General features: G+C 28.1%; 2 protein-coding genes and 1 long non-coding RNA gene across 5 annotated transcripts; 2 read left to right on the top strand and 1 right to left on the bottom strand.

Annotated features, from left to right (window-relative positions):
- Positions 1 to 65: 65 nt before the first annotated feature.
- Pi3K59F (phosphatidylinositol 3-kinase 59F) lies at positions 66 to 5,602 on the top strand. Of its 2 annotated transcripts, XM_075823779.1 has the most exons (7): positions 66 to 198; positions 562 to 832; positions 913 to 1,422; positions 1,495 to 2,077; positions 2,154 to 4,251; positions 4,338 to 4,798; positions 4,982 to 5,602. In XM_075823779.1, exons 2-7 carry the CDS (start codon positions 693 to 695, stop codon positions 4,994 to 4,996), a joined length of 3,807 nt encoding a protein of 1,268 aa, XP_075679894.1. In that variant the 5' UTR covers positions 66 to 198; positions 562 to 692; the 3' UTR covers positions 4,997 to 5,602. The 2 variants fall into 2 exon arrangements, with proteins under 2 accessions (XP_075679894.1, XP_027194777.2); XM_027338976.2 differs by lacking the exon at positions 66 to 198 and having other exon boundaries at positions 470 to 832.
- LOC142645998 (uncharacterized) lies at positions 5,581 to 10,487 on the bottom strand. Its single transcript, XR_012847007.1, has 2 exons — positions 10,322 to 10,487; positions 5,581 to 6,876 (listed from the first exon to the last, which is right to left on the bottom strand). It is a non-coding gene; the product is annotated as an uncharacterized LOC142645998 (long non-coding RNA).
- On the top strand, positions 8,578 to 25,144 carry para (sodium voltage-gated channel paralytic). Of its 2 annotated transcripts, none has more exons than XM_075823778.1 (19): positions 8,578 to 9,760; positions 12,844 to 13,956; positions 14,015 to 14,185; positions 14,303 to 14,508; positions 14,599 to 15,078; positions 15,183 to 16,233; positions 16,959 to 17,558; positions 17,645 to 17,828; positions 17,901 to 17,996; positions 18,365 to 18,741; positions 18,809 to 18,982; positions 19,049 to 19,218; positions 19,285 to 19,621; positions 19,685 to 20,437; positions 20,506 to 20,679; positions 21,044 to 21,166; positions 22,301 to 22,570; positions 22,645 to 22,947; positions 23,019 to 25,144. In XM_075823778.1, exons 2-19 carry the CDS (start codon positions 13,366 to 13,368, stop codon positions 24,243 to 24,245), a joined length of 7,287 nt encoding a protein of 2,428 aa, XP_075679893.1. In that variant the 5' UTR covers positions 8,578 to 9,760; positions 12,844 to 13,365; the 3' UTR covers positions 24,246 to 25,144. The 2 variants fall into 2 exon arrangements, with proteins under 2 accessions (XP_075679893.1, XP_075679892.1); XM_075823777.1 differs by lacking the exon at positions 21,044 to 21,166 and adding an exon at positions 21,768 to 21,890 and having other exon boundaries at positions 8,579 to 9,760.
- The last annotated feature ends 2 nt before the right edge of the window (positions 25,145 to 25,146 follow it).

The raw sequence follows: 25,146 nt of genomic DNA, 5'->3' as shown, positions 1-25,146 counted from the left end.
TCATACGAGAATCCACTATATTCACGTAATTGGTTGAATCCTTTGGATTTTCATGTGGAAATAGAAATATGTATACAATGAAATGTTTTATTTTGGAAAAAAAATTTTTTCTTAATTTTATAAAAATAATTAATTTCAATTCCTATTCAATTTTATACTGATGATGATTATCGAAAAAATAAATCAAAAATCTGTTTGGTAAGTTTTTATTATTATTGTTCTATTTTTCTATCATTTTGATAATTCATTTCGCGAAAATAATCAACATCGATCATTCGTTGTTTACAATTATCAATGGAGGGAAAAAACCCATCGATTGGTTAATTTTTTTTATGTTGTGTTTATTTTGATTAATAATCAACATATGTAAATCTTGTTGTTCAACATTCACAATCAATCAATGTTTTTGTTTGAATTTAGATCGAAAACAAAAATAATATTTGAAAACAAATAAAAACTTCTGTTTTCTCGTGTCATATTTATCTTTCAAAATTTCTCATGATATCATTTTGTTTTTTTCCATTTATGTTATTTTCGATCGCTCATTTCACGATTATACAGTCATTTGATGTGAACAAATTGCTTTTTTTCCCCTGTGAAAAAATCAAATTATTGGCGTGTGTCATTGTTTTGTATTGCCAATATTGCTGCTGCTGCGTTTGTATGATCATAATTTATGACAAAATTAGAATATGAATCCATCAAATGACAATAATAATAATAAGGGAAAATATCATCACCACCATCAACAACAACAACGTCAAGATTCAGCCTTTACATTTAATTATATCTATACCTGTGATATTGAAGATGTTTTATTTCGAGTAAAAATGTGAGTAACTTTTTTTTGAAGAAATGATAAATAAAATTTTTTAATAATTTACGCCTACTTTTTTTTTGTTGCTGATTCAGTGTAAATCTTGATGGTATTCTACCACCAAACAGTAAAAATTCATCACAATCACATGGTTCTGATTCAAAATCACAACAATCATATAGTTTTACAACCGTCCATAATCATTATGAATATAATATTGTTGAAGATGAGAATAATTTTACCTTAATTGATAATTTAATCAGTTCCGATGAAGATAATGGAAACGAATTTGATGATAATGAAGCAACGACTAGCGGAATCGAATCAGATGAAAATCGTATCAATCCTCGACAATCTTTTCTTCATCCGATTTCAGGTGCCACTTCTGAACAAAATGCTAAACAAGATCATTCAGATTATGGTAAAGAATTTAAAAAGAAACAAAAGAAAAAGAAAAAATTGAATGATATTATTTTCGGTAATCTAAATCAACCGTTTCGAGCCTTATCAAATCATCCATATATAACTTGTGATCTAATATCGAATGGTCGACGACTATGTCCACCGCAACAAAGTCAATATCGACAAATGATTAATCGTTATGAGTGAGTGTTTTTTTTCAGTTGTCAAAGAATATAATTTTTATATTTTAATTGTAATTCTGTTTTCGGATCAAGTTGGAACGAATGGCTTGTATTTTCATTAACATTAGATACATTACCACGTGATACATTAATCTGTTTTACTGTTTGGGATACAATTTGTCCGGGTAAAACGGTTGCTGTTGCTCGTACCAGTCTAACATTGTTTAGTAAACGTGGCTGTATGCGTAAAGGTTTATATGATTTACGATTATTTTTCAATGAAGATTGTAAAGAATATTATAATGGTCAAATTATGATGGAAAATCAATCAGAACAACCACCTTTATCCACACAAAATAATCATATAATTACCACCGATATTCTTTTATCCGATATTAATCTAACTAATCGTAAACATCGAAAAACTGAATTAGTAATTGCAGAAAATGATCTAATACCAAAACTACGAAAATATTTAAATCTAGGCAATACAAAAGATGCACAATTATTTCATTTTAATAATCAAAATCGAAAATTACGACAACAAATGATGAGAAAAGATTTTGATCCAGAATCACTTGAATTTACATCTACTCAACAATATTTTGAACAAGATCTAAGTCTTTATCCAATCGGTACAGGTGATAAATCGAAAAAAATTCAACGTTTAGATAAGGTAGATATTTGATCGTTCATAATTTTGAAATTTCATTCTTTTTTTTGTTTTTGGTTATTATTATTTTTTCAAACAGCTCAAAAAAAGATATTACAATAATCAATTGCCAAAAAGAGAATCACAGGATAGAATAGCATTTGCTGAAATTGAAAAAGAAACTGTAACAGAAAAATCACTTAGTACACATGTATTTCTTACCATTGAATTTCCAATAATATTAATCGATGATATTGAACATACGGCCGTTTATTTTGAAGATAAAATTGATCAATGTTGTCAATATGATATTATTGATAAAGATATTGTAACAATACCGGATCCAGAAATAAATCTACCGAATTTAGTTGAAATTAAACATCATGCATTAGCACGTTCAGCACGTTCCGGTATTTCATTACGTGATCTTAAACCAAATGCAACCATACGTAATCAATTGAATGCTATTGTTAATTATCCATCTACACAACAACTAACAAGTGAAGAACAAGATTTACTTTGGAAATTTCGTTTCTATTTACGTAATCAGAAAAAAGCATTGGCAAAATTTTTAAAAACTGTTAATTGGCAATCAAATTCAGAAGCAGAACAAGCTATTGAATTAATGAATGAATGGTCACCGATGGATGTTGATGATGCTCTTGAACTTTTATCACCATATTTTACTCATCCAACTGTTCGAAAATATGCAGTTAGTCGATTAAAAGAAGCTTCGGATGAAGATTTACTTTTATATCTTCTTCAATTAGTTCAGGCATTAAAATATGAAAATTTTCAGGAAATTCGACAAGCTTATGAAAATGAATTGTTAGGATATCAACAACAACAACAACAGCAACAACATTCAAGCCTTCGAGAACGAAAATCACATTCAGAAAATACTACCGAAACTATAATGCCCGAATCGATGAAAATATTTGCTTCGACACCATCTTCAAATAGTTCTACTATTTTTGCAACTTCCACCGATACTGTTGATCATCCATCAAGACAATCAACGCAGGCAGAAAAATCACCATCTCGTGATAAACAAAATTGCACCCAAAATGATGAAGATTTAGCAACCTATTTATTAAATCGTTCTTGTCAAAATGATGAATTGGCAAATTATTTTTTCTGGTATCTTTGTGTTGAATGTGAAGGTGCTAAAAGTTTTGGATCAAGTTCGACCAGTGCTATTGTCAGTACAGCTAGTACTGTTGAACCAAAATCATCATCATCATCATCAATATCGACAAATGTTACAGCTTATCCAAGCGTCATGTCATCAGTTGCTACTAATTCATATCTGATACCACCACCACCACCATCAATCATTGAATGGGAAAATGAACAACAAAAACAATCAAAATCATCATCGGCTTCGAGTGTCAATGAATTAAGTGGATCATATTCGATAACAAATGTAATGGACATGTATATGATAATGATGCGAAGATTTAGTACACGTTTATTATGTGGTACAACCGAAATGATTGCCCGACGTCATTTTCTATTACGTCAACAGGATTTTGTTGTTAAACTTGTTGAAATTATGAAAGAAATTGCTCGTGAAAGTGGTAATCGAATGAAAAAGATTGAAAAACTTCAATCAATTCTTGAATCACCGGAACCACAATTTCGTTTTAATTTCAATAAAAATGATCCATTACCATTGCCTTTGAATCCAAATATTCGAATAATTGGTGTTGCTGCAAAAGAGGCTATGATTTATAAATCAGCAACAATGCCAGCTAAACTTGGTTTTATCACTACAAACGGTCAAATATTTTGGACAATATTTAAAAATGGTGATGATCTTCGTCGTGATGATTTGGTATTACAGATGATAAATTTAATGGATAAATTATTACGTAAAGAAAATCTTGATCTTAAATTAACACCATATCGTGTGCTTGCTTGTAGTAGTAAATATGGTTTTGTTGAATTTATTGATTCACAATCAGTTGCAGAAGTTATATCGAATGAAGGATCAATACATAATTATTTACGTAAAATTTCTCAACATAATACAACAGCAACAATTACATCAACATCATCGGTAAATGATTTTCAACTTGTTTCGACTGGAACAACACAATCAAGTGGAACAAGCAGTTCACCATCATTATCACCATCTGGTATAAATCAAACGGGTATTTCATCAGAAATTATGGATGCCTATATTAAATCCTGTGGTAAGATTGGATTGATGCTTTTTTTCTGATCAGATTTACGAATGTTTTTTCCTATCTTTCTTATTTTTTATCATTAAACTATATAGCCGGTTATTGTGTTATTACCTATCTGTTGGGTGTTGGTGATCGTCATCTAGATAATTTACTTATGACAAAAACTGGTCGTTTATTTCATATTGATTTTGGTTTTATTTTGGGTCGTGATCCAAGACTTCGTCGACCACCAATAAAAATTACACGTGAAATGGTCGATGCAATGGGTGGAATGGATTCGGAAAATTTTTATAAATTCTGTTCATTTGTACGAACAGCATTTTTACATTTACGACGGCATTCGAATTTAATATTGAATTTATTTTCATTAATGGTCGATGCAAATGTACCGGAAATTGCATTGGAACCGGATAAAACTGTACAAAAAGTACAGGATAAATTTAAATTAGAATTAAATGATGAACAAGCTGCTCATTATATAACTGAACAGGTTGAACAAAGTGTTCGATCTATAATGCCAGTTGTTGTTGATCAATTACATAAAATGACACAGGTATGTTTGAAACTGATATTTTTGTTTTTGTTTTTGTTTTTTTTTATCTTGGAACATATTTTAATTAATTTTTTTCTCATATTTTTTATTTTTATTTCTTTTTTCCATTTGAACTACCATCATTATCGCCGTTTTTTTTCCTGTTTTTTTTATTTGATGGTCATCTACATTTGTTTTAATCAGTATTGGCGAAACTAATGGCTTCAACCTTTTCAAAAGAAACAAGAAAAAAAACTATATATGAAATTATTGTTCATCATCATACTGGATTATCCATTTGTTGGTGTTGGTTATTTTTGTTTTTCTTTGGTCATCAAGAAAAAGATCTCGGTTATTTGTTTGTTTGTTTGTTTGTTTGTCCTAACCATTGCTGTTGGCCATTTTAAATAATTTATGTCTTTATTTTTTTTTTTGTGGCCATCTTTATAACTCTCTCTCTCATTCTCACTCATTCAACTATGGTCATCGCGAAAAATTCATGGATTATAATTGTTTATAAACGATTTTTTTTTATAATCTTGTATATTTACACACGCCTACACGTCATTGTCATTATTATCCAATGACAATGATATATTCTGTTTTGTCGTTGTTGTTGTTGTTGGTTAGTTGGTTGGTTATCACATTCGAAAAATAAAAATGAAATGAAATGGTCATCATCATTTGTGTGTGTGTGTGTGTGATATATGACCAAAATCCTATATGTGCAATTATTACATGCATGCATTCTTTCTTTTTTTGTTTCACTCTATATATAAATATGTTTAACAAGAAAAAAAAATAAAAATGTTTTTAAATAATTTATTTATGGAGCCAAAAGTATACTGTTGTTGTTGTAGTTGTTTTATCAATTATTTTTTACTATTATTTTTTTCTATTTGAATAATAATCATAATCATCATCGGTTATCCCAGTCATTTGTCTCTATGTTGTTTTTTTTTTGTTTTGTTATTTGACGATTCGGTGGTGTTGTTTTGATTTTGCGCTAGTCACATTATTCAACTGAAGATTTTCAATTCATATATCGTATACAGACATTAAAAATAAGAATGGACTTGCAAGTCAAATTGAAAAACAAAAAAAATCTTTGCAATCATATCTATATTATGTGGTACCATTATGTGTCTTCAGATGATCACTTGATGGTTGACACAACCAAAAAAAAAAAAAAATTCAAAATGCAAATGAATGAAACAAAAACAAAAACATAAAAACGATCCTGGAACACTACAAATTCATACATGATTCGAGATTGAAAATTTTTTTCCAGTTTTTCATATATATTTTTTGTTTGTTTGTTTGAATTGAACCTGTTCACCAGTGTGTGTGTGTGTGTGTACTGTATTGAATATAGAAAACTGATGGTATTTTTTTTCTTCTTCTAGGTGTCCCAGAATCTATTCTGATGATGATGATGATGATGATAACTTGACAACGGTTGATAAGTATACCGGAATTTCGGTGTTTTTTTTTCTTCTCTTCTCAATATTGTAATTCTGTAGAGAGCGTGGATGGAAAAATGACGAAACTTTTGCTGTTGTTGTTGTTGTTGTTGAAACAATCCATCTATCGACCTCTTTGTTAGGTTTTTTCTTCGTTCGTTCGTCTATCTCGTAATCAATGATTACTGAGTAGTAGTTTGGTTTATCGTTATGCCAGCTATGAGGAATAACAGAAAATAATAATAATAATAATATTTACGGTTATTTGCCGGGTTTGTATCCAAAAAAACAAAAATCCATCATGATAATAATTCAAGTGGATTTTCGTAAGTAGGTGTGTGTTGTGTGTCTGTATTGGGCCAAAAACAGGAATGTGATGAAGAATTATAATTCCATTTCTATGTAATCGACACCAGGTATTCATGGAAAATCTGACCGAAAACATTGTTTCAAGGACGGTTGATAATTTTTTTTTGTTTCTCCGAAATATGTTTGAATTACATATAAACATTTTCATTTTTGTTTTGTTTCACAATGAAATTTTTTTCTAATATTGGTTTTTTAACCGCCTAAAACATGTCCAATGAATGTTTCAAAACTCTTTTTCTTTTCATTTTTGGTCGTTCCGGATTATTACTATGTGAAAAATAGAGAGAGAGAGAGAGAAAGAAAAAAACATTAAAAATGAATAATTTACTATAGTCATTCAATCTTCTTAATTTGTTTGTTTGTTTGGTCATCACCATTAAATTGATCATCTCAATCATCATCATTATCATCAACAATGATGATGATTGAATGAGATTAAAAAATTCTTTTGAATTTCTTTTCTTTTCTTCTAAATTTAAAGACAAAATCAAACAAATTTGATCGAGAATTTGCTTGGTGAAATTAATGGATCGTTTGATTGATTGATTGATTGAATCAAAGTTTCCATTACGAATGAATAAATAGTAAACAGAACAATGAAATGGCTAATGGCCAAAGAATCAATCAACCGGACAATTATTAAATACTTACCGTTAATAAATATTTAGACTGATTGATTGATTGATCGATTGATTGATTCTTTGTCTGAATTAATTTCTCGTTTTACCTTTATTATCTTTCCGATTCATTTTCGTTCGTTTTCGGATCATAAAAAAAATCTTCGAAATTTACGTTTTCAATGCAAAATTGGGAAATTGAATTGTAATAATTTTTTATGATCAAATTATCAAAAACATCGAATCTTTTTTATATATACTATCCTTTGTTTCTATGTTTTTCAATCAAAAGAAAAAATATATATATTTTGATTCTGATTTTATGATCAAATCAATTTTTTTTGTTTCTCCTCGAATCATAAAAAAAATATTCCCGGAAATAACAATAGTAAAAACCAAAAAAAATGTTTACGGGATCAATGTTTTTATTCGAATTCGAATGTTTCATTCAAATTTTTTTTGAAAAAAAATTTATTTAAACAACGATGAAACTAAACAAAAGAAAGAAAATCTTAAGACAAAATGAATGATAAAATATGGTAAAAAAACCCAAACCATACAACCGATTCAATAACCAAAAAAAAACTTGGATCGCTCATTTTGAATATTATTGTAATAGCGTGTGTTTCATTGTCCATGTGCATTTTACTATTTGTTTCATTCAATTGCTTGATTAATCTCTTGATTTTTTTTTTTTTTTAGTAACCAATTTATGACGCCTGTTTTATTCTTTCTGTTGTTATTATTATTATTATTATTGTTGTTGTTGTTACCATATATTCATTCATTTTGTTATTTTTTTTTCTTTGTTGGGAAAAATTCCTGTCCTTTTTTTTCTTCAAATTGGTTTGTTGGTCGTATTTATGGTCGATTTTTTTTTATATGAAGGGGGTTTTTTGGATCGTTTTTTTTGTTTCAGTATCTTTTATGCTTACCACTTCTTTATATGTTTTCTTCATTTTTATCATTCATTTCTCCCTTTATCAAACACACATATTTGTCACATTTTGTTCCAATTCGAGAGGGCGTTTATTTTTGGTTTCAACATACAAACATACGTATATTCTGATGTCTGAAATGTTAATAACTATTATTTCGATTAAATCTTTATGGTTAAAATAGGTAATGACTTTTCATCAACAAGAAAAATATCAAGTGTATATATACAAAATGGTTTCCTTTTTAGTAAATCAAAAGAAACAAAAATATATGAGAGAAAAAAAAACAATAAGAGGGAAGAATAAATGAACTAGTTTTTTTTCATTGAAGAATAAATTTCGATCATATTTTTTATTTTTGGTGGTGGTTGTTGCGTTGGTGGTGGTGGTGGTGGTGGTGGGAAAGCGATAATGATGATGATAATAATAATAATAATAATTTTTTTGGCTGAAAGTTTAAAGATAAATATTTTTGGGAGAAAAAAAAGAATAAGAATATTGGTGGTGGTGGTTGTAGCCGTGGTTGATGGTGGTGGCGGTGATAACCATATTGAAAATTACCATTAAACATTCGATTTTTGGAATGACGAAATAAAACAACTACGATGATGATGATGATGACCAAACTATGGTAGAATTTGGAACCATAAGAAACAAAAAAAAACTAGTCGTCATTCAATGTTGCTGGTTGTTTTTTTTCTTCTCATTCTGTCTGAATTTTGACAACAACAACCAAAAAAACCAAACCAAACCAATTCATATATATAAATTCTGTGATATTCATTGTTGGTTAAGAAATAAAAAAAAACTTTTGCACTACATACACACACCAAACATTATACATACATTATGTAGTTAACTATACACACACACAGAAAGTCGGTTAGTTGTTTGGATTGGATCGGTCGTTTTAGCCACCACGATCATCAACATTGTCGTCGGTTTCCAAACCAACCAAACTGAAACCAAACCAAACACACACACACACACACTAATAATTACAATCGAGAAAAGAATGAAGAAGAAGAAAAAAACAGAATTGAAGAATGTATATCACAACATGAACATGATGATTAACTAGTTATCAGAATAAGTGATAAACAAATATTTTTGAAAAACAAAAAACAATAAATTGAACCAAATCACTTAATCAATCAATCAAACAGTCAATAAAATGATGAAATCATAAATGATGATCGATAACCAAAACAATTTTCATTTTATGTGCATGATAATTTGTTATCTTTTTGTTGTTGTTATTAAATCATCATTTCGATATTTACGTTCGGTGATTTTTTATCGGTGGTAATTTTTTTTTCGAATGATCTCAAGATGATCATCAAGTGATGATAATGATCAGATAATCTTCATCAATTGTCCATTTCAATAGATGTTGTTATTGTTTCATTCATTTTATAAAGTGTTTGTGTTGTTTGTTTTAATATCTTCAAAATAATTTAATATTTCACATCGATTATAACATATCATTACAATTACCTAAATAAAATTAAATCAACACAAATCTTGAAATCTTGAAATTCATCAATAAACATCAAACTCAAAATCAATTTCAACAACAACAACAATAATTTCTGAGTAAGTTTTTAAATTCGTTCGAAATTTCGAACACAACCGGATTCATCATCCATTTTAACTAAAAAAGATCTTATTTGGTCATAATAGTTTATTCTGTTTTAATTTATTCGAAAACGAAAAATTCTTTACTTGTTTTTTTTTGTAATTTTCAATTCTTGAATATCATTATTTTGCTGTTGTGTTTATTAATTTGTAATTTTCAAGAATTGATTCGTGTTTTATAACCAAAAAATATTATTCAAAAATAATAATATTCGACACACCCAAAGTTCATTGTCATTTTTTTGGCATAATTCTTTCACTGTCTGTTGAAAGAATTTCGGTCAAATTCATGAGTGTTTCGTTCCGAGAAAGAGAAAGAGAATCAAAAAATTAAAAATCACATGACAATTATCATCTATTTACAAATCAAATATCGAAATCGAATTCAAATCAAATTAAAATAGCAAAACAAAACAAAAATGATCAAGGTCATCTCATTGTAAATGATATTTTATCTAGCTTGACCACAGAATATTATTATATTTGTTTTTTACAAGAATAGAAACATTATTTACTCACGTTATATCATAATTTGTTTTGTTTTTCATCCAAATCATCATTATCATCATAAATTGATTGTGTTATTTGTATTTTGATAATTTTTGTTTTTCACCAATTTTTGTTTTTGGTTTTTGGTCGATCCAATTTCACTTTTGTTTGATCAAAATGTGATAACATAATGTCACGAGATTTATGAACGAAACATTTTTTTTTGTTTTTTGTTTTGACCAAAAAGATAAACATTCGATTTCTAATTGGATTCGAAAAATTCTTTAAAAATTCTGATAAAAAACAATGGTCATCATCATCATAATAACCAACATCAGAATTCAAGAAAAATGAAAATTCAATTCGAAAAAAAACACTGTAGTTTTCCTTTTTTTCGTTTGTTTGTTGGTTTGATAAATGATCATTTCATTTGAATTGAAATTTTGACAATGCAATGACAATATGGACCAAAAAAAAGCCATCATCCTCATCATCCAAAACAACGAAAGAGTTATTGTATTGTCAAACATATTATAGAATATTACCCCCCACAAAAAAACCGGATAATAAATGAGACTTGAATAAATGGATGATGATGATGACCATGACCAGAATTCTTGAAAATTCATCAACAAAAAAAATGGATAAAGATATAATTCATTTGATATCATCATCATCATCGTTTAATATGTGAATAAACGAAAGTTGAATTGAATTGAATCCCTCAAAAGAGAAAAGAAAAAGAAAACAAACATTTCTACTATAGTTCTGGGTTTGATCCGGTATTTATTCATTGAATGAAGAAAAAAAATTGATTTATTGACTCTTTTATTTTCCATTCCTGGAACATTTTTTTCCCATTGATAGTGTTGTGTTGATGGTGGAAGAATATAAATGAATGAATGACGAAAAAAATATGAGATAAAAATAAACCAACCAACCAAATCAATCAATCAATCGATTATTTCCCATATCACTAATAAAAAATAAATGAATGACAGCCATTTCCACCTTGTAAAGTCAATATATAAATCAGCTAATTTAATAACAATTAATTTTGCTCACTAATTTATCTGATAAAACATTAGCATCGTTCGTTTTTTGTCTGATGATGATGATTATGATGATGTTCAAATTAAATCAATTCGGTTCGTTGAATTTTCTGGCTTGAAATGCATTCACATTCATTTAATCGTCAATTTCGAAACAAGAGAAAAAAAGACTGACTATTCTTTTGGTAAATTTTTTTTTTGTTCTCAAAATTTTTTTCACTGTTTTTTGTTTTTAGTTTTTCTTTGAATGAATGAATGAAATTCTTTGGCGTCACTATTAATTTTCATTGTCATCATCGTTGTCTGCCGGCTGTGGATCCATTTTCTATTCAAGATTTTCTTTTTTTTCTTCTTTATTCTAATTTGAGTTTTCTTTAGCGTTTTTTTTCTTCGAAAACATTCCATTTGAATAGGAAAAAGGAGAGATAAAAGATGATAAACCAGATCAAATCAAAATTGGATATCTGCAAATATGAAAACAAATCTCAAGTCAAAAAAAATTGTTTTGCCACTTTGTTGTTTTTTTTGGCCTCAGAAACTATGATTCATTTCATTTGAATGATTACAACCAACAAATTCTTATATTGAAATTCCTTTCCTTAGTTCATCGAATTTCGTTATTCCTATTCCATAATGATGATTCATTCAGTTAATTTTTTTTTGTTTGTTGATTACCGAAAAACAAATTCAATCGAAAAATTTCCAAAATTTTGGTTTTTTTTAAATCATTCGGTTCGATGAACAACATTTCATTCAAATAAACAAACAAAACTTTTATTTTCTTTCTTTTCCTTTCGTCAATTCCTTGTGTCATTTGAATCTGATCGAATATTTTCATTTTCTTCAATTTTCCACTATCTTTTTTTTTCATTGTTTTTATCTTTGTGGTAACCATAATTGTCTTAGTGTAAATTTTTTTGTGTGTGTGTCTGTCTGTTTAGTTGTTGTTGTCTATAATGGTTGCCTAGGCCAACCATGAATTCAGTATAAAAAAACAACGATCCAAATAATAGAAAAATCGGACAAAATCCAAGAAAAACAAAAAATGATAATATATCAGTAAAACAACTATATCATCACAAGTGCGTTGTTATCAATGTAGAAATAGACAATTTTGGTCTGGGGAAAAAAATGTGAATGGTGAAAAATAAATACCAGCGAAAAAAAAATCGATAAAAAACATGAAGAAGTTACCATTATAGTTTTTACTTTTTTTTGTTGGTTTGTTCGGATTCATATGGTTTTTTTTCTTTTTTTCTTACGGTTTTCACTCAACAAAAAGTGAAAACGATTCGGTTATCATTTAGTTTTGTTGTTTTTGTTGTTGTTTTCAATTTTTTTTTAAAATAAATAACGATATGATTATACAGGTAAGAATCAGGTAAGAAAATTCAAAGAATTATCAAATATTTTTTCGAATGTTTATTTAGCAAAAAACATAATAACAAAAGCAAAAACTTTGACAAACATTTTAATTTTCTATTCTTTTCTTATTTTTAGATTGAAATTCAGAATGGACCGACTAATGACTTAATTTTGTTCGACATAAGAAAACTATTATCATAACAGTGAAATTATCAATTATGAATTCTTTTTTTTCTAATCATTGAGCTTATTGAACAAAAAAAAACAACGAGAATTTCTTCTTGAAAGAATTTTCTTTACTCAAATCTCATCTCAAAACAAAACAAACAGAAAAATGATATACATTGTTATGGACAAACAAATGTCTATTATTTATGATTATTATTATTATTGGAAATCAATGAAATTATTATTTGAATATCAATTATCATTATTGAAATAAATCAATCAATCAATCTTCATCAATCAATCATTGATGAAAAGATGTTGACAACGAACAACAATGATCAAAAAAATGTCCATCAAACAAAAATTTTTCAATCAAAGCTCATCGATATCATTTGAATTTTTTTTCAAACTGTTTCTATCTTTTCATCTCAATTATAATTGATTAATAATTCGATGATTCGATAAATTCTGAACGTTTTTTTCATTTGAATGACGATTATATTGTCAATAACGAAAAAAGAAAGAAATTTTTTCGAAATTTTTTTAATTGTCAAGTTAAATATGTCCGTCCGACTTATAAATAACTTGGACAATAATAATAATCAAAACGATAATCCAAATAATAATAATAATAATCAACAGCAACAAACATCAACAACAACAGCAGCAACAACAACAATAGCCAATGATAATAATATCCATAATAGCCAAAATCCTAATCAATTTTTATCAGTTACAAATGTTGGCCAAAATGATCATCATGAATCATCGAATTCTAATAATAATAATAATAAACAACAACAACAAACAAGTGGAAATAGAAAACATTCTGCATATTCACAACGTTCACATGAAAGTGCACATGATAGACGATTATCATTTTTACATAGTTATGGCCAACAACAACAACAACAACAACAATCGGATACAAATGGAAAAAGTCCTGGTGGTTTTACACAGAAAGGTTTACAACAGCAACAACAACAACAACAATATGTATTTCGACCATTTACACGTGAATCATTGGCCGCTATTAAGGAAAGAATTATTGAAGAAAAATTACGTAAAGCACAAAAAGAGGTAAAAAAAGGTTTTTTTTTGAAAAAAAATCAAATAATAATTATAAAACTGGATATAGGGTGATACAACCACAATCTATACACATCATGCTCATCATCAAGAAATATCCGAACCGGATCCAATGTTGGAAGCTGGCCTACCATTACCAAGAGGATTACAACGTGTCTTTCCACCGGAATTAATAGCCACACCGATCGAAGATATTGATCATTATTATCAAAATAAATTGGTAAATAATTAACTAATTAATTTAAGTGTTGTTGTTGTTATTTGTTTTTTCTTATTTTTTATTAATATTCTTTCATTTGAATCAATTCTGCAAAAAAAACAAATCAAAAACAAAAAGACATTTACTGTGATCAGCAAAAGTAAAGATATATTTCGTTTTAGTGCAACAAAATCATTGTTTATATTATCACCATTCCATCCTATACGTCGTGTTGCCATTTATATGCTTGTACATCCTTTATTCAGTTTTCTTGTCATTGTAACAATATTGATTAATTGTATATTGATGACATTACCACCTGAAGAATCGATTGAACGCACCGAGTAAGTTTACAGTTTGTTTGATTGTTTCAATTGAAAAAATTATGATTAATAATTTTAAAATTTTCCAAAAAATCAAATATCCATTATCAGAATAATATTCACAACAATTTATACATTTGAATCATGTTTAAAAGTAGCTGCACGTGGTTTTATATTATCACGATTTACTTATCTACGTGATCCATGGAATTGGTTAGATTTTGCTGTTATAATGTTAGCCTATTTAACAATGGGTGCAACCGATCTTGGTAATTTAAGTGCTGTTCGTACATTCAGAGTATTACGTGCATTAAAAACTGTTGCTATTATACCGGGTATGAAAACAATTGTTGGTGCTGTTATTGAATCGGTTAAAAATCTTAAAGATGTTGTTATATTATTATGTTTTTCATTATCGGTATTTGCATTACTTGGTTTACAAGTTTATATGGGTGTATTGACACAAAAATGTATACGTAATAATGATAGAAATCTTACCGATATTGAATGGAATTCATGGTGTAGTAATAGTACAAATTGGTATTATAAAACACCTGATTCACCTCCATATTTATGTGGTAACAGTTCACAGTAAGTTTGTCAGAAAATTTGGGAATTAAATTTTTATCAATTTTTATTTTCAACATTTTTATTTTCCTTATAAAATTCAAATATTTTTTTTTCTAAACAAACAGACAATGTCCAGCCGATTATACTTGTTTACAAGGTTTTGGTGATAATCCAAATTATGGTTATACAAATTTTGATACATTTGGTTGGGCATTATTAGCATCATTTCGTTTAATGACACAAGATTCATGGGAAACATTATATCGTGCAATTATTCGTGTTACCGGTTTATGGCATGTTAGTTTTTTCTTTGTTGTCATATTTTTAGGTTCATTTTATTCTGTGAATTTAATTTTGGCTATTGTTGCAATGAGTTATGATGAATTACAGAAAAAAGCTGAAGAAGAAGAAATTGCAACAGCAGCTGAAGAAGCAGCTTATGCTGAAGCATGTCGTCTTGCGGAAGAAGATCTATATGGATCAGGTGGTGGTGGTCATCATGGTGGTGGTGGAAATGGTCAACGACGTAGTCGTCGTAGTAGCCGTTTATCAACAACATATAATGTTGCATCAGCTATTGCATCTGCAGCTATTCGTCCAACATCTTATGGTAATACATTGGATGTTGTACAACAACAACAACGACGACGATCATCATTAATACCAATGGATTTATTATCACAACAACAACAACATCCATCATCATTACAGGTGCCACAAGGTCCATATAATAATAATAATAATAATAATAATAATGTAACAGCCAATTATCTGGGATATCCATCATCAACAATATCTACAACACAACCAAATCATCAGCCTATAACAATAACACAGGAAACCGAACTTAGATCTCGTCATCATTCACAACAACAAGATAAACAACCGTCCACATCATTACCTAGTCCGTCTTTTCGTGCTTCTTCTTTTTCATCATCAAGTTCATCATCATCATCATCGATATCATCAACAACATTACCATGTCAAAATTTTGATTGTGAATGTAAATTTAGAAATAATAAACGAATCAATAACCAACAGCATCATCATCATTATCATCATCAACAACAACAACAACAACAATTAACTGATCAACAACAAACAACAACAAAACGAAGAAAAAAACCACCAGATTCATTGACATTGAATAATGACAAATCATTAACAATTCGTAAGGTAAAAGTATTTTTTATTTTTATTTCACAACAAAAAAAGTCTCTTTCGATCGGTTGGTCGAATGAAAAGAAAAAAAATTCTGGTCAAATCAACTGACTTAGAATATAAATTATATTATTATTAATTAATAAGTAAAACCAAATGAAAATATCAAATAATTCTTTCATATTCGTCTGTTATGTTAATAATAACGATTCTGTTATATTCTGTTTTTTACTGGTTATAAAACACTTGTTCATTCTATTCAGGTTTTGCAACAACAACAATAAAAAAGAGATTACCGTAACTATAGCAATATTTTGTTTCATACGTATTACATATTACATGATTCAAATTATTGTCCTTCAATAGATTATATTCGAAAAAAAGTACATTCTGTACTGATGAATGAATAATAATCATCATAATTTATAAATCGATCGATTAAGAAATACAGATGAATGAATAGATCGGTATACTTTAAAACATTCATTCATCCATTTACACACCTACAAATTATAGAAAATTAGAACTAATTATCTTTAGACTATTACTACTAATTATCATTATTATTAACTATATGCAAAAAAAAAGTGAATGAGTAAACTAAAGAATATTCATTAGTGGAATATTGAGAATTTGACCTATAGGTTATATATAGGTCAAGGTTTTGTTTGTAGAAAAATTTTGAAGAATTTTTTTTCATTCTCTCTCTAATTATTCACATTTTAATTGATATTCTTTAGACAAGTCTTTCGTTACCTGGATCACCGTTTAAACAAATTGATCAAAAATTAAATAATGATAATGATGATGATCATGATGGTGATTGTGAATGTCAAGATAATTGTCATAAATGTTCAGAAAATTTTCTTTGTAAACAAAAACAATCAAAAACATCATCATCGGCTGTACATAAATATATTGATGGACAAAAAGATTTACCATTTGCCGATGATAGTGCAGCACAGACACCATTGTCCGATGAGAATCTACCTCCATTTCCCGATATTGATGGATTACCTTATCATCATCATCATCATTATCATCATCATCGACCATCAAAAGCCTTAAGTTTATCAAATTTTGATTATGAATCTAATCAGCCAACGTTTTGTTCAACGAATGGTGCCTTTACGAATAATAATAATGGTCATAATAATAATAATAATACATTAATGCAAAATGTTGAATCAACATCTACACATAATTCAACATATACATCACATTCATCACGTATATCCTATACATCACATGGTGATATTTATGGCCGTTTAGGTTTTGCTACAAATTTGCCACCATTATTGGCCAAAAATTATCATTTACGTGCCAGACGTATGTCAAATGTATGTTATTTGTTTTTTAAAAGACGGTTTTTTTTCACTTGAAAAACTAAATTTTTTTCATCTCTCTCTCTCTAAATTTTATAAAGGTGGAAAAATTTTACAATGATGAATGGGCCAAAAATACGGCTATTGTATCGCCAAATGTACAAAGTAATTTGCCAATGTTACAACCATTTTTACCTGGTGTAAATAATTTTCTAATCACATCTAATAATAATAATGATAATGATAATAATATAAAGCCAAATTCAGCCAACGTCAATATGAAAGGTAAATGAATGAATGAATATTCTTTTAATAAACAAAAAACACTAATCAAATTCCATTTTAAATCAATTACAGACGTTATGGTATTGAACAATATAATCGAACAAGCATCTGTTATGAGAAATGATCCACATCATCTTCATCATTATCCAACGCAATCAAATGAAAGAGGTATTTTGTTGAATAAACTTAAATGCATTTTATAAAACTGTTTTTTTTTGTGATCAAAATTATGAAAAGTTTTTCTTTTCCCAAAACAATCATCATGTTTGTTTGTTTGTTTGTTTGTTTAAAATGCTATTGAAATAATCCAAAATTATTTATGAAAATTTAAAATAGATTTGACATTTTCCTTGTGTCCGCAACAAAACAAAAAATTATCATCATCCCTTGTCCCTGTGTTTTTTATGTTTTTGATGTGTCTGCGCTTGTTTGTGTTTGCGTTTGTCAACGTAGCTAAAAAATCGTAAAAAAATTGATTGTTGTTTTTGTTTTTGTTTTTTTTTGCTTCGAATTTTTTTCCCATATTATCATTACAGTTTCCATATACTACTTTCCTACAGAAAGTCAATCATATCATCATCATCATTATGATATTGCTGATATTGAAAATTATCCGGGTGATGATCTAATCGATTCACAATCCGATTCATCATCACATTATTCAAGTGATTATGAAAAACCAAAATTAAAAGAACGTATTTCGATTTGTTGTTTAAAATTTATGGATATATTATGTGTTTGTGATTGTTTTTGGTGTTGGATACGTGTACAGGAATTGGTTGCATCAGTTGTATTTGATCCATTTATGGAATTATTTATTACATTATGTATTGTTGTTAATACATTATTTATGGCAATGGATCATCATAATATGGATAAAGATTTAGATGATATTTTACAAAAAGGAAATTTTGTAAGTTTTTTTTTGTTAACAAAAACATGATTAATTATCTTTTTTTTCACAAAAAATGTTTATCTAGTTTTTTACAGCCATATTTGCTATTGAAGCATCATTAAAATTAATAGCATTAAGTCCAAAATTTTATTTTCGTGAAGGTTGGAATATATTTGATTTTGTAATCGTTATTCTATCATTATTGGATGTTAGTTTATCATCGGTTTCTGGTTTGTCCGTATTACGATCATTTCGTTTGGTAAGTATTCTGTTTTTTGTCGTCTCTGAATTCACTCATAATAAACGAAAAAATTCATTCATATAGCTTCGTGTATTCAAATTGGCTAAATCATGGCCAACATTAAATCTATTGATATCGATTATGGGTAAAACGGTTGGTGATCTTGGTAATCTAACATTCGTATTAGGTATTATTATATTTATATTTGCTGTGATGGGTATGCAATTATTTGGTAAAAATTATACCGAAGATAAGTAAGTGAAAATAGTTTGGAAAAATTTTTCGGAATAATAATGTTTTGATGTTTTGATGTTTTCTAGTTTTGGTGGAAAAGAAATACCACGTTGGAATTTTAAAGATTTTATGCATTCATTTATGATTGTATTTCGTGTATTATGTGGTGAATGGATTGAATCAATGTGGGATTGTATGCGTGTTTCTGGTGCTGCATGTGTACCATTTTTTCTTGCCACTGTTATTATTGGTTATTTGGTTGTGCTCAATTTATTTTTAGCTTTATTGCTATCATCATTTGGTGCATCAAATTTATCGGCACCTACATCCGAAAGTGCCGATACAAAAAAACTTCAAGAAGCATTTGAACGTTTTGCACGTGCATTCAAATGGATCAGATTGAAAATTATACAATTATTTAAGGTTTTTACTTTTTACTTATTTGAAAAATATAATTACTTTATTTGTTTTGGTTTTTGTTAATAGCTTTTATTGCCAAAAACACGTAATCAAATTAGTGATCGAACATTTGATCATCAAAAAAATGATGATATGCTCAATGATTTAGATATGATTACTGGTGATGGTCATCATCAACCAAATGAAATGCTTTTTATTGATGGTCAAAAATCAACAACATTAGCCAATAATATTGGTAAAATGACACATGCAGATTTTGAAATGGTATTATTACATGAATCAAAAATTAATGGCCGTACAACCGTAACATCTACTGTAACATCGACTACACCTTGCAATAGTATGAATGTAAATTCAATGATTGGTCATAGTAATAATAACGCACAACAACAACAACAATCACCACAATCGCAACAATTGCAATCAAAATTAAATCATCAAAATGATAATAACCAACAACAAACATTAATACCATCATCAAATCCGCTACAACCATCATCATTTGATTCAAAAGCAAATAGTAATCTAAGTGATAGTCAATGTGATAATATTGTTTCATTTATAACACCTGGACATAAATCAATGAATAATAGTGTTAGTGATGATAAATTAGATACAGCAACAGCTGATGTAATTATTAATGAATATCCATCGGAATGTTTTCCCGAACCAATGTATAAATATTGTCCATGGTGTTTAGATGAAACACCATTTTGGATACGTTGGAAAGATATTCGTACACGTTGTTATAAATTTGTTGAACATAGATATTTTGAAACACTTGTTATTACATTAATTCTTATTAGCAGTATGGCATTGGTAAGTTTAGAAATTTTCTTTGATTATTCAAATTTTGTTGATTTGTTTTTTTTCATATTCATTCAAAGGCACTGGAAGATGTAAATTTTAAAAAAGATCCATTATTTATGGAATATTTAGGATATTTGGATAAATTTTTTACAATTATTTTTATTTGTGAAATGTTAATCAAATGGCTTGCATTTGGTTTTGCCGGTTATTTTACAAATGTTTGGTGTTGGTTAGATTTTGTCATCGTTATGGTAATTATTATCAAAATTATTTCCTTATCAAATAATACCTTATTTTTTTCCTACCTTTCCTTAAATCATTCTTATTTTAACCATTATTAATCACATTTAACCCTTATTCATTTGAAATAATTTCAATGAAAAATATCGTTGGAGAAACCAGGAAAAAATTTTCAAAAAAATAGTCTTTAATAACGTTAACGATAGATGGTGCTAGGTGTTTCATACAAGACAAAAAATAATAATTTTTTGAATTTTTTGTTTTTGTTTTACTTCCTCTTTCTTTTTTTTTCTCTTTTCTCTTTTGAAAAAAACAAATAAACATCACAATATTTTTCTATCGAAAAAATTGAAAAAAACAAAAACAAACCAAAAGGTTTCAATATTCAATATATTTGTCGGAATTTTCGGTCTTGGAAATGTACCGGCATTTAAAACGATGCGGACATTAAGGGCATTAAGACCTTTACGAGCACTTTCCAGGCTTGAAGGCATGCGTGTAAGTTCTATCAATCAACAGAAATCTAAATCAAAAAAAATCAAAATGAACAAACAAAAAAAGAAAAATCAAAAAACTAGAGACGAATAATGGAATTGAAACAAAACAAAAATGCTAATGCATCATGAATAGAATTGATTTTTTTTTAATTAGCAGTTTGATTTAATTGATTAATTTTTTGGGGAAAAAATTGAACGTTATGATCGTTTTAAATTGTTGCATTAATGTTGCATTTATATATGGGCTGCAATGTTGGAACGGGGTTATTTATCATTTTTTTTGTTCTTGTAGATTTTGGGGATAGAAATTTTTTCATAAACATAGCAAACAACGGGTTAGATGGATGCATGATTTATTTATTAGCGAATTATTTAGCGAATGTTGGTGGAGGTTGGTGGGGATGATGTTGGTTGCAATGATCATTGTAGTTGTAAAAAAGCAATAATATTTTTTCCCAGAATTCCTTCCAAATGTCTTCCTTTTTTCTTTGTTTTGAATTGATTTTCTTGAAAAAATTTTTCTCATTTGCCTTAATTTGTATTGTTTCCGACATAAAAACATGATTAATGATAAAAAAACAAAAAAACCAAAAATGCTAAAGGTATCGGTCATAAATTTGATTGCCACTTGGTTTGGTGTGGCCCGAATTCAAGCTTTCAAAACGATGCGGACATTACGAGCTTTGCGACCATTACGTGCTTTATCCAGATTTCAAGGAATGCGGGTAAACAACCATATGATATAATAATGATAAAACAAATTATTGATGACCAGAATCACAAAAAAATCTGTTTTCATTATAATTATCATTATAACACTTATTGCATGTTGTTTTAGGGATTTATTTTTTTAGTTTTTATTTTTGATTTTTTGATTTTTCATTTCTGCTTTCCAAAAATTATTTAGTTTTATCAAATAAAGAATAATAATAATTGCATGTTTACAAAATGAATGTTTTTTTCAACACCACTGATGTTTTTTCTTTTCACCAAAGCTCAATGCATGTGTTATTATTATCAAGGAGAGTTTGTTGTTATTCTTGTTGTTTTCCACTGATGCTAACTTTTAAATTTTTTTCCCTTCCTTTTCACCTGTTGAATTGGTTTTGAAAACTAAACCAAAACCGAAACATAGGTTGTTGTCAATGCATTAATACAGGCAATACCAGCCATTTTTAATGTTTTATTAGTTTGTCTAATATTTTGGCTTATATTTTCAATAATGGGTGTACAATTATTTCTTGGAAAATTTTATCAATGTATTGATGCTGAAACAAAAATAAAATTAAATGCAAGTTATGTACCGAATAAAGAAGCCTGTTTAGCACGTAATCATACTGTTTGGTATAATCCACCAATCAATTTTGATCATGTTCCAAATGCTTATCTTGCATTATTTCAAGTGGTATGTTTGTTGGTTTTTGTTTATTTTTTGTTCCAAAATTGATAAATTTTATTTTTTTTCTTCTTCAAAAAAAGGCCACATTCAAAGGTTGGCTAGATATAATGAACAATGCAATCGATTCAAAACAAGATCCAAATGAACAACCAGAAAAAGAAGTGAATCTTTATATGTATCTTTATTTTGTATTTTTCATAATATTTGGATCATTTTTTACGCTCAATCTGTTTATCGGAGTGATTATCGATAATTTTAATGAACAAAAAAAGAAAGCCGGTGGTTCATTGGAAATGTTTATGACTGAAGATCAGAAAAAATATTATAATGCAATGAAAAAAATGGGTTCAAAAAAACCGATGAAAGCAATACCAAGACCAAGGGTATGTGTGTTTCAAATCAATGAATGTGTTTTTATGTAAATTGATTTTTTTCTCCCCGTTCGATTCTTTAGTTTAAATTACAAGCAATTGTATTCGATATAACAACGAATAAAAAATTCGATATGTTTATTATGTTATTTATTGCATTGAATATGTTTGTTATGGCATTGGATGAATATCGACAAAGTGAATTATTTTCATTAATATTGGAACGATTGAATCTATTTTTTATAGCAATATTTACAGCTGAATGTTTATTGAAAATATTTGCATTAAGATGGCATTATTTTAAAGAACCATGGAATATATTTGATTTTGTTGTTGTAATATTATCAATATTGGGCGTATTATTACGTGATATAATAACTAAATATTTTGTATCACCAACATTATTACGTGTTGTACGTGTTGTTAAAGTTGGTCGTGTATTACGTTTGGTTAAAGGTGCACGTGGTATTCGTACATTATTGTTTGCATTGGCAATGTCATTACCAGCATTATTCAATATTTGTTTATTACTTTTTTTAGTAATATTCATTTATGCTATATTTGGAATGTCATTCTTTATGAATGTTAAACAACGTTATGGAATTGATGAAACATTTAATTTTAGTACATTTTTTCGTTCATTTTTATTATTGTTTCAGATGTCAACATCGGCCGGTTGGGATAATGTTCTGGCTGCAATTATGGATGAAAATGATTGTACACCAACCGGACCGGATGGTGAAGGTGATTGTGGTAATCGTGGTATTGCAATTGCTTTTCTTGTTTCCTATCTAATCATATCATCACTTATTATTATTAACATGTATATTGCTGTTATATTGGAAAATTATTCACAAGCAGCCGAAGATGTACATGAAGGTCTTACCGATGATGATTATGATATGTATTATGAAATATGGCAAAGATTTGATCCAAAAGGAACACAATTTATATCATATTCACAATTATCAGATTTTGTACATGCACTTGAAGAACCATTACAAATACCTAAACCAAACAAATTTAAATTAATATCAATGGATATACCAATTTGTTTGGATGATATGTGTTATTGTGTTGATATTTTGGATGCATTGACAAAAGATTTTTTTGCTCGTAAAGGTCATGTAATAGAAGAAACGGCTGAATTAGCTGAAGTTGCACCAGTTAAATTAGGTCAATTTGAACATATTAGCAGTACATTATGGAGACAACGTGAAGAATATTGTGCAAGTGTTATACAAAAAGTATGGCGTGAATATCATCAACGTAAACAGCAACAAAAATTGAATACAATTACTGAAGAATAATTGAAACCAAAACAAAAAAATCATTAACAATTTATCATTATCATCAACAACAACAAAAACACCACAATAATACTGATAATATGCTTCAGCAGAAAAAAAAACATTAGTCATCAATTTCTAATTGTTTGTTTATTTGTTTGTTTGTTTATCTTCCAATTTTCATTCAATTCTAATGTCGATCAAAATCTATTAATATCTTTATCATTTTTGCTCTCTTTTTCCTTTAAAAAAACATACATACAAACACCAATTCACACAAACATATATTTACACAGTTATTTTGGAACCAATTCTATTTCAACACACACACACTCAATCATCACCATCAAATATCTAATCATCACAAAAAAGTAATATTGCAGAAAACAAAAACAAAAAATAAGGTTTATCGATTGTGCCTACCTATAATATGATTCATTTTGCAGAAAACAAAAAAACAATAGATTATCATATCAAATTGAAAAATTTTTCAAAATTCAAAAACAATTTTCTTCTCTCTCTCTCTCTCTCTCTCTCTTGATGATGATGAATTATCATCAAAACACATTTTAACAATGGAATATTCTTTATATTTTTTTTCTTCTCGGATAAATTGTGATATTTTTTTCTCTCTCTATCTATCTATCTATTTCCAATTGTAAAACAAAAACAACATACATTACATGTCAATCTTTAACACAACAACAACATTATCATTGAATTTTGTTTTCACCAAAAAACAAAAAAAAAATGCTTTTAGCAATCCACCATTCTCACTGATGTTTTTTTTCTTCAATAGTTTTCCGTTTCCGAAAATCATACACAAACCAAACAAACAAACAAAAATACTCAGATTTCACACGCTCAGACTCTTGATAATCAAAATTGATTGAAATAAAAGAAAAGAATTTTTTCCAAAAAA

This window comes from Dermatophagoides pteronyssinus, unplaced genomic scaffold (assembly GCF_027571235.1).
Source record: "Dermatophagoides pteronyssinus isolate colony J.1.1.1.1 unplaced genomic scaffold, Derpt_VIB-CSIC_2022.12 sq0036, whole genome shotgun sequence".
NCBI classification, from domain to species: domain Eukaryota; kingdom Metazoa; phylum Arthropoda; class Arachnida; order Sarcoptiformes; family Pyroglyphidae; genus Dermatophagoides; species Dermatophagoides pteronyssinus.
The sequence above is the reverse complement of the archived record's forward strand: the minus strand, read 5'-3'. Positions and strand labels throughout refer to the sequence as shown.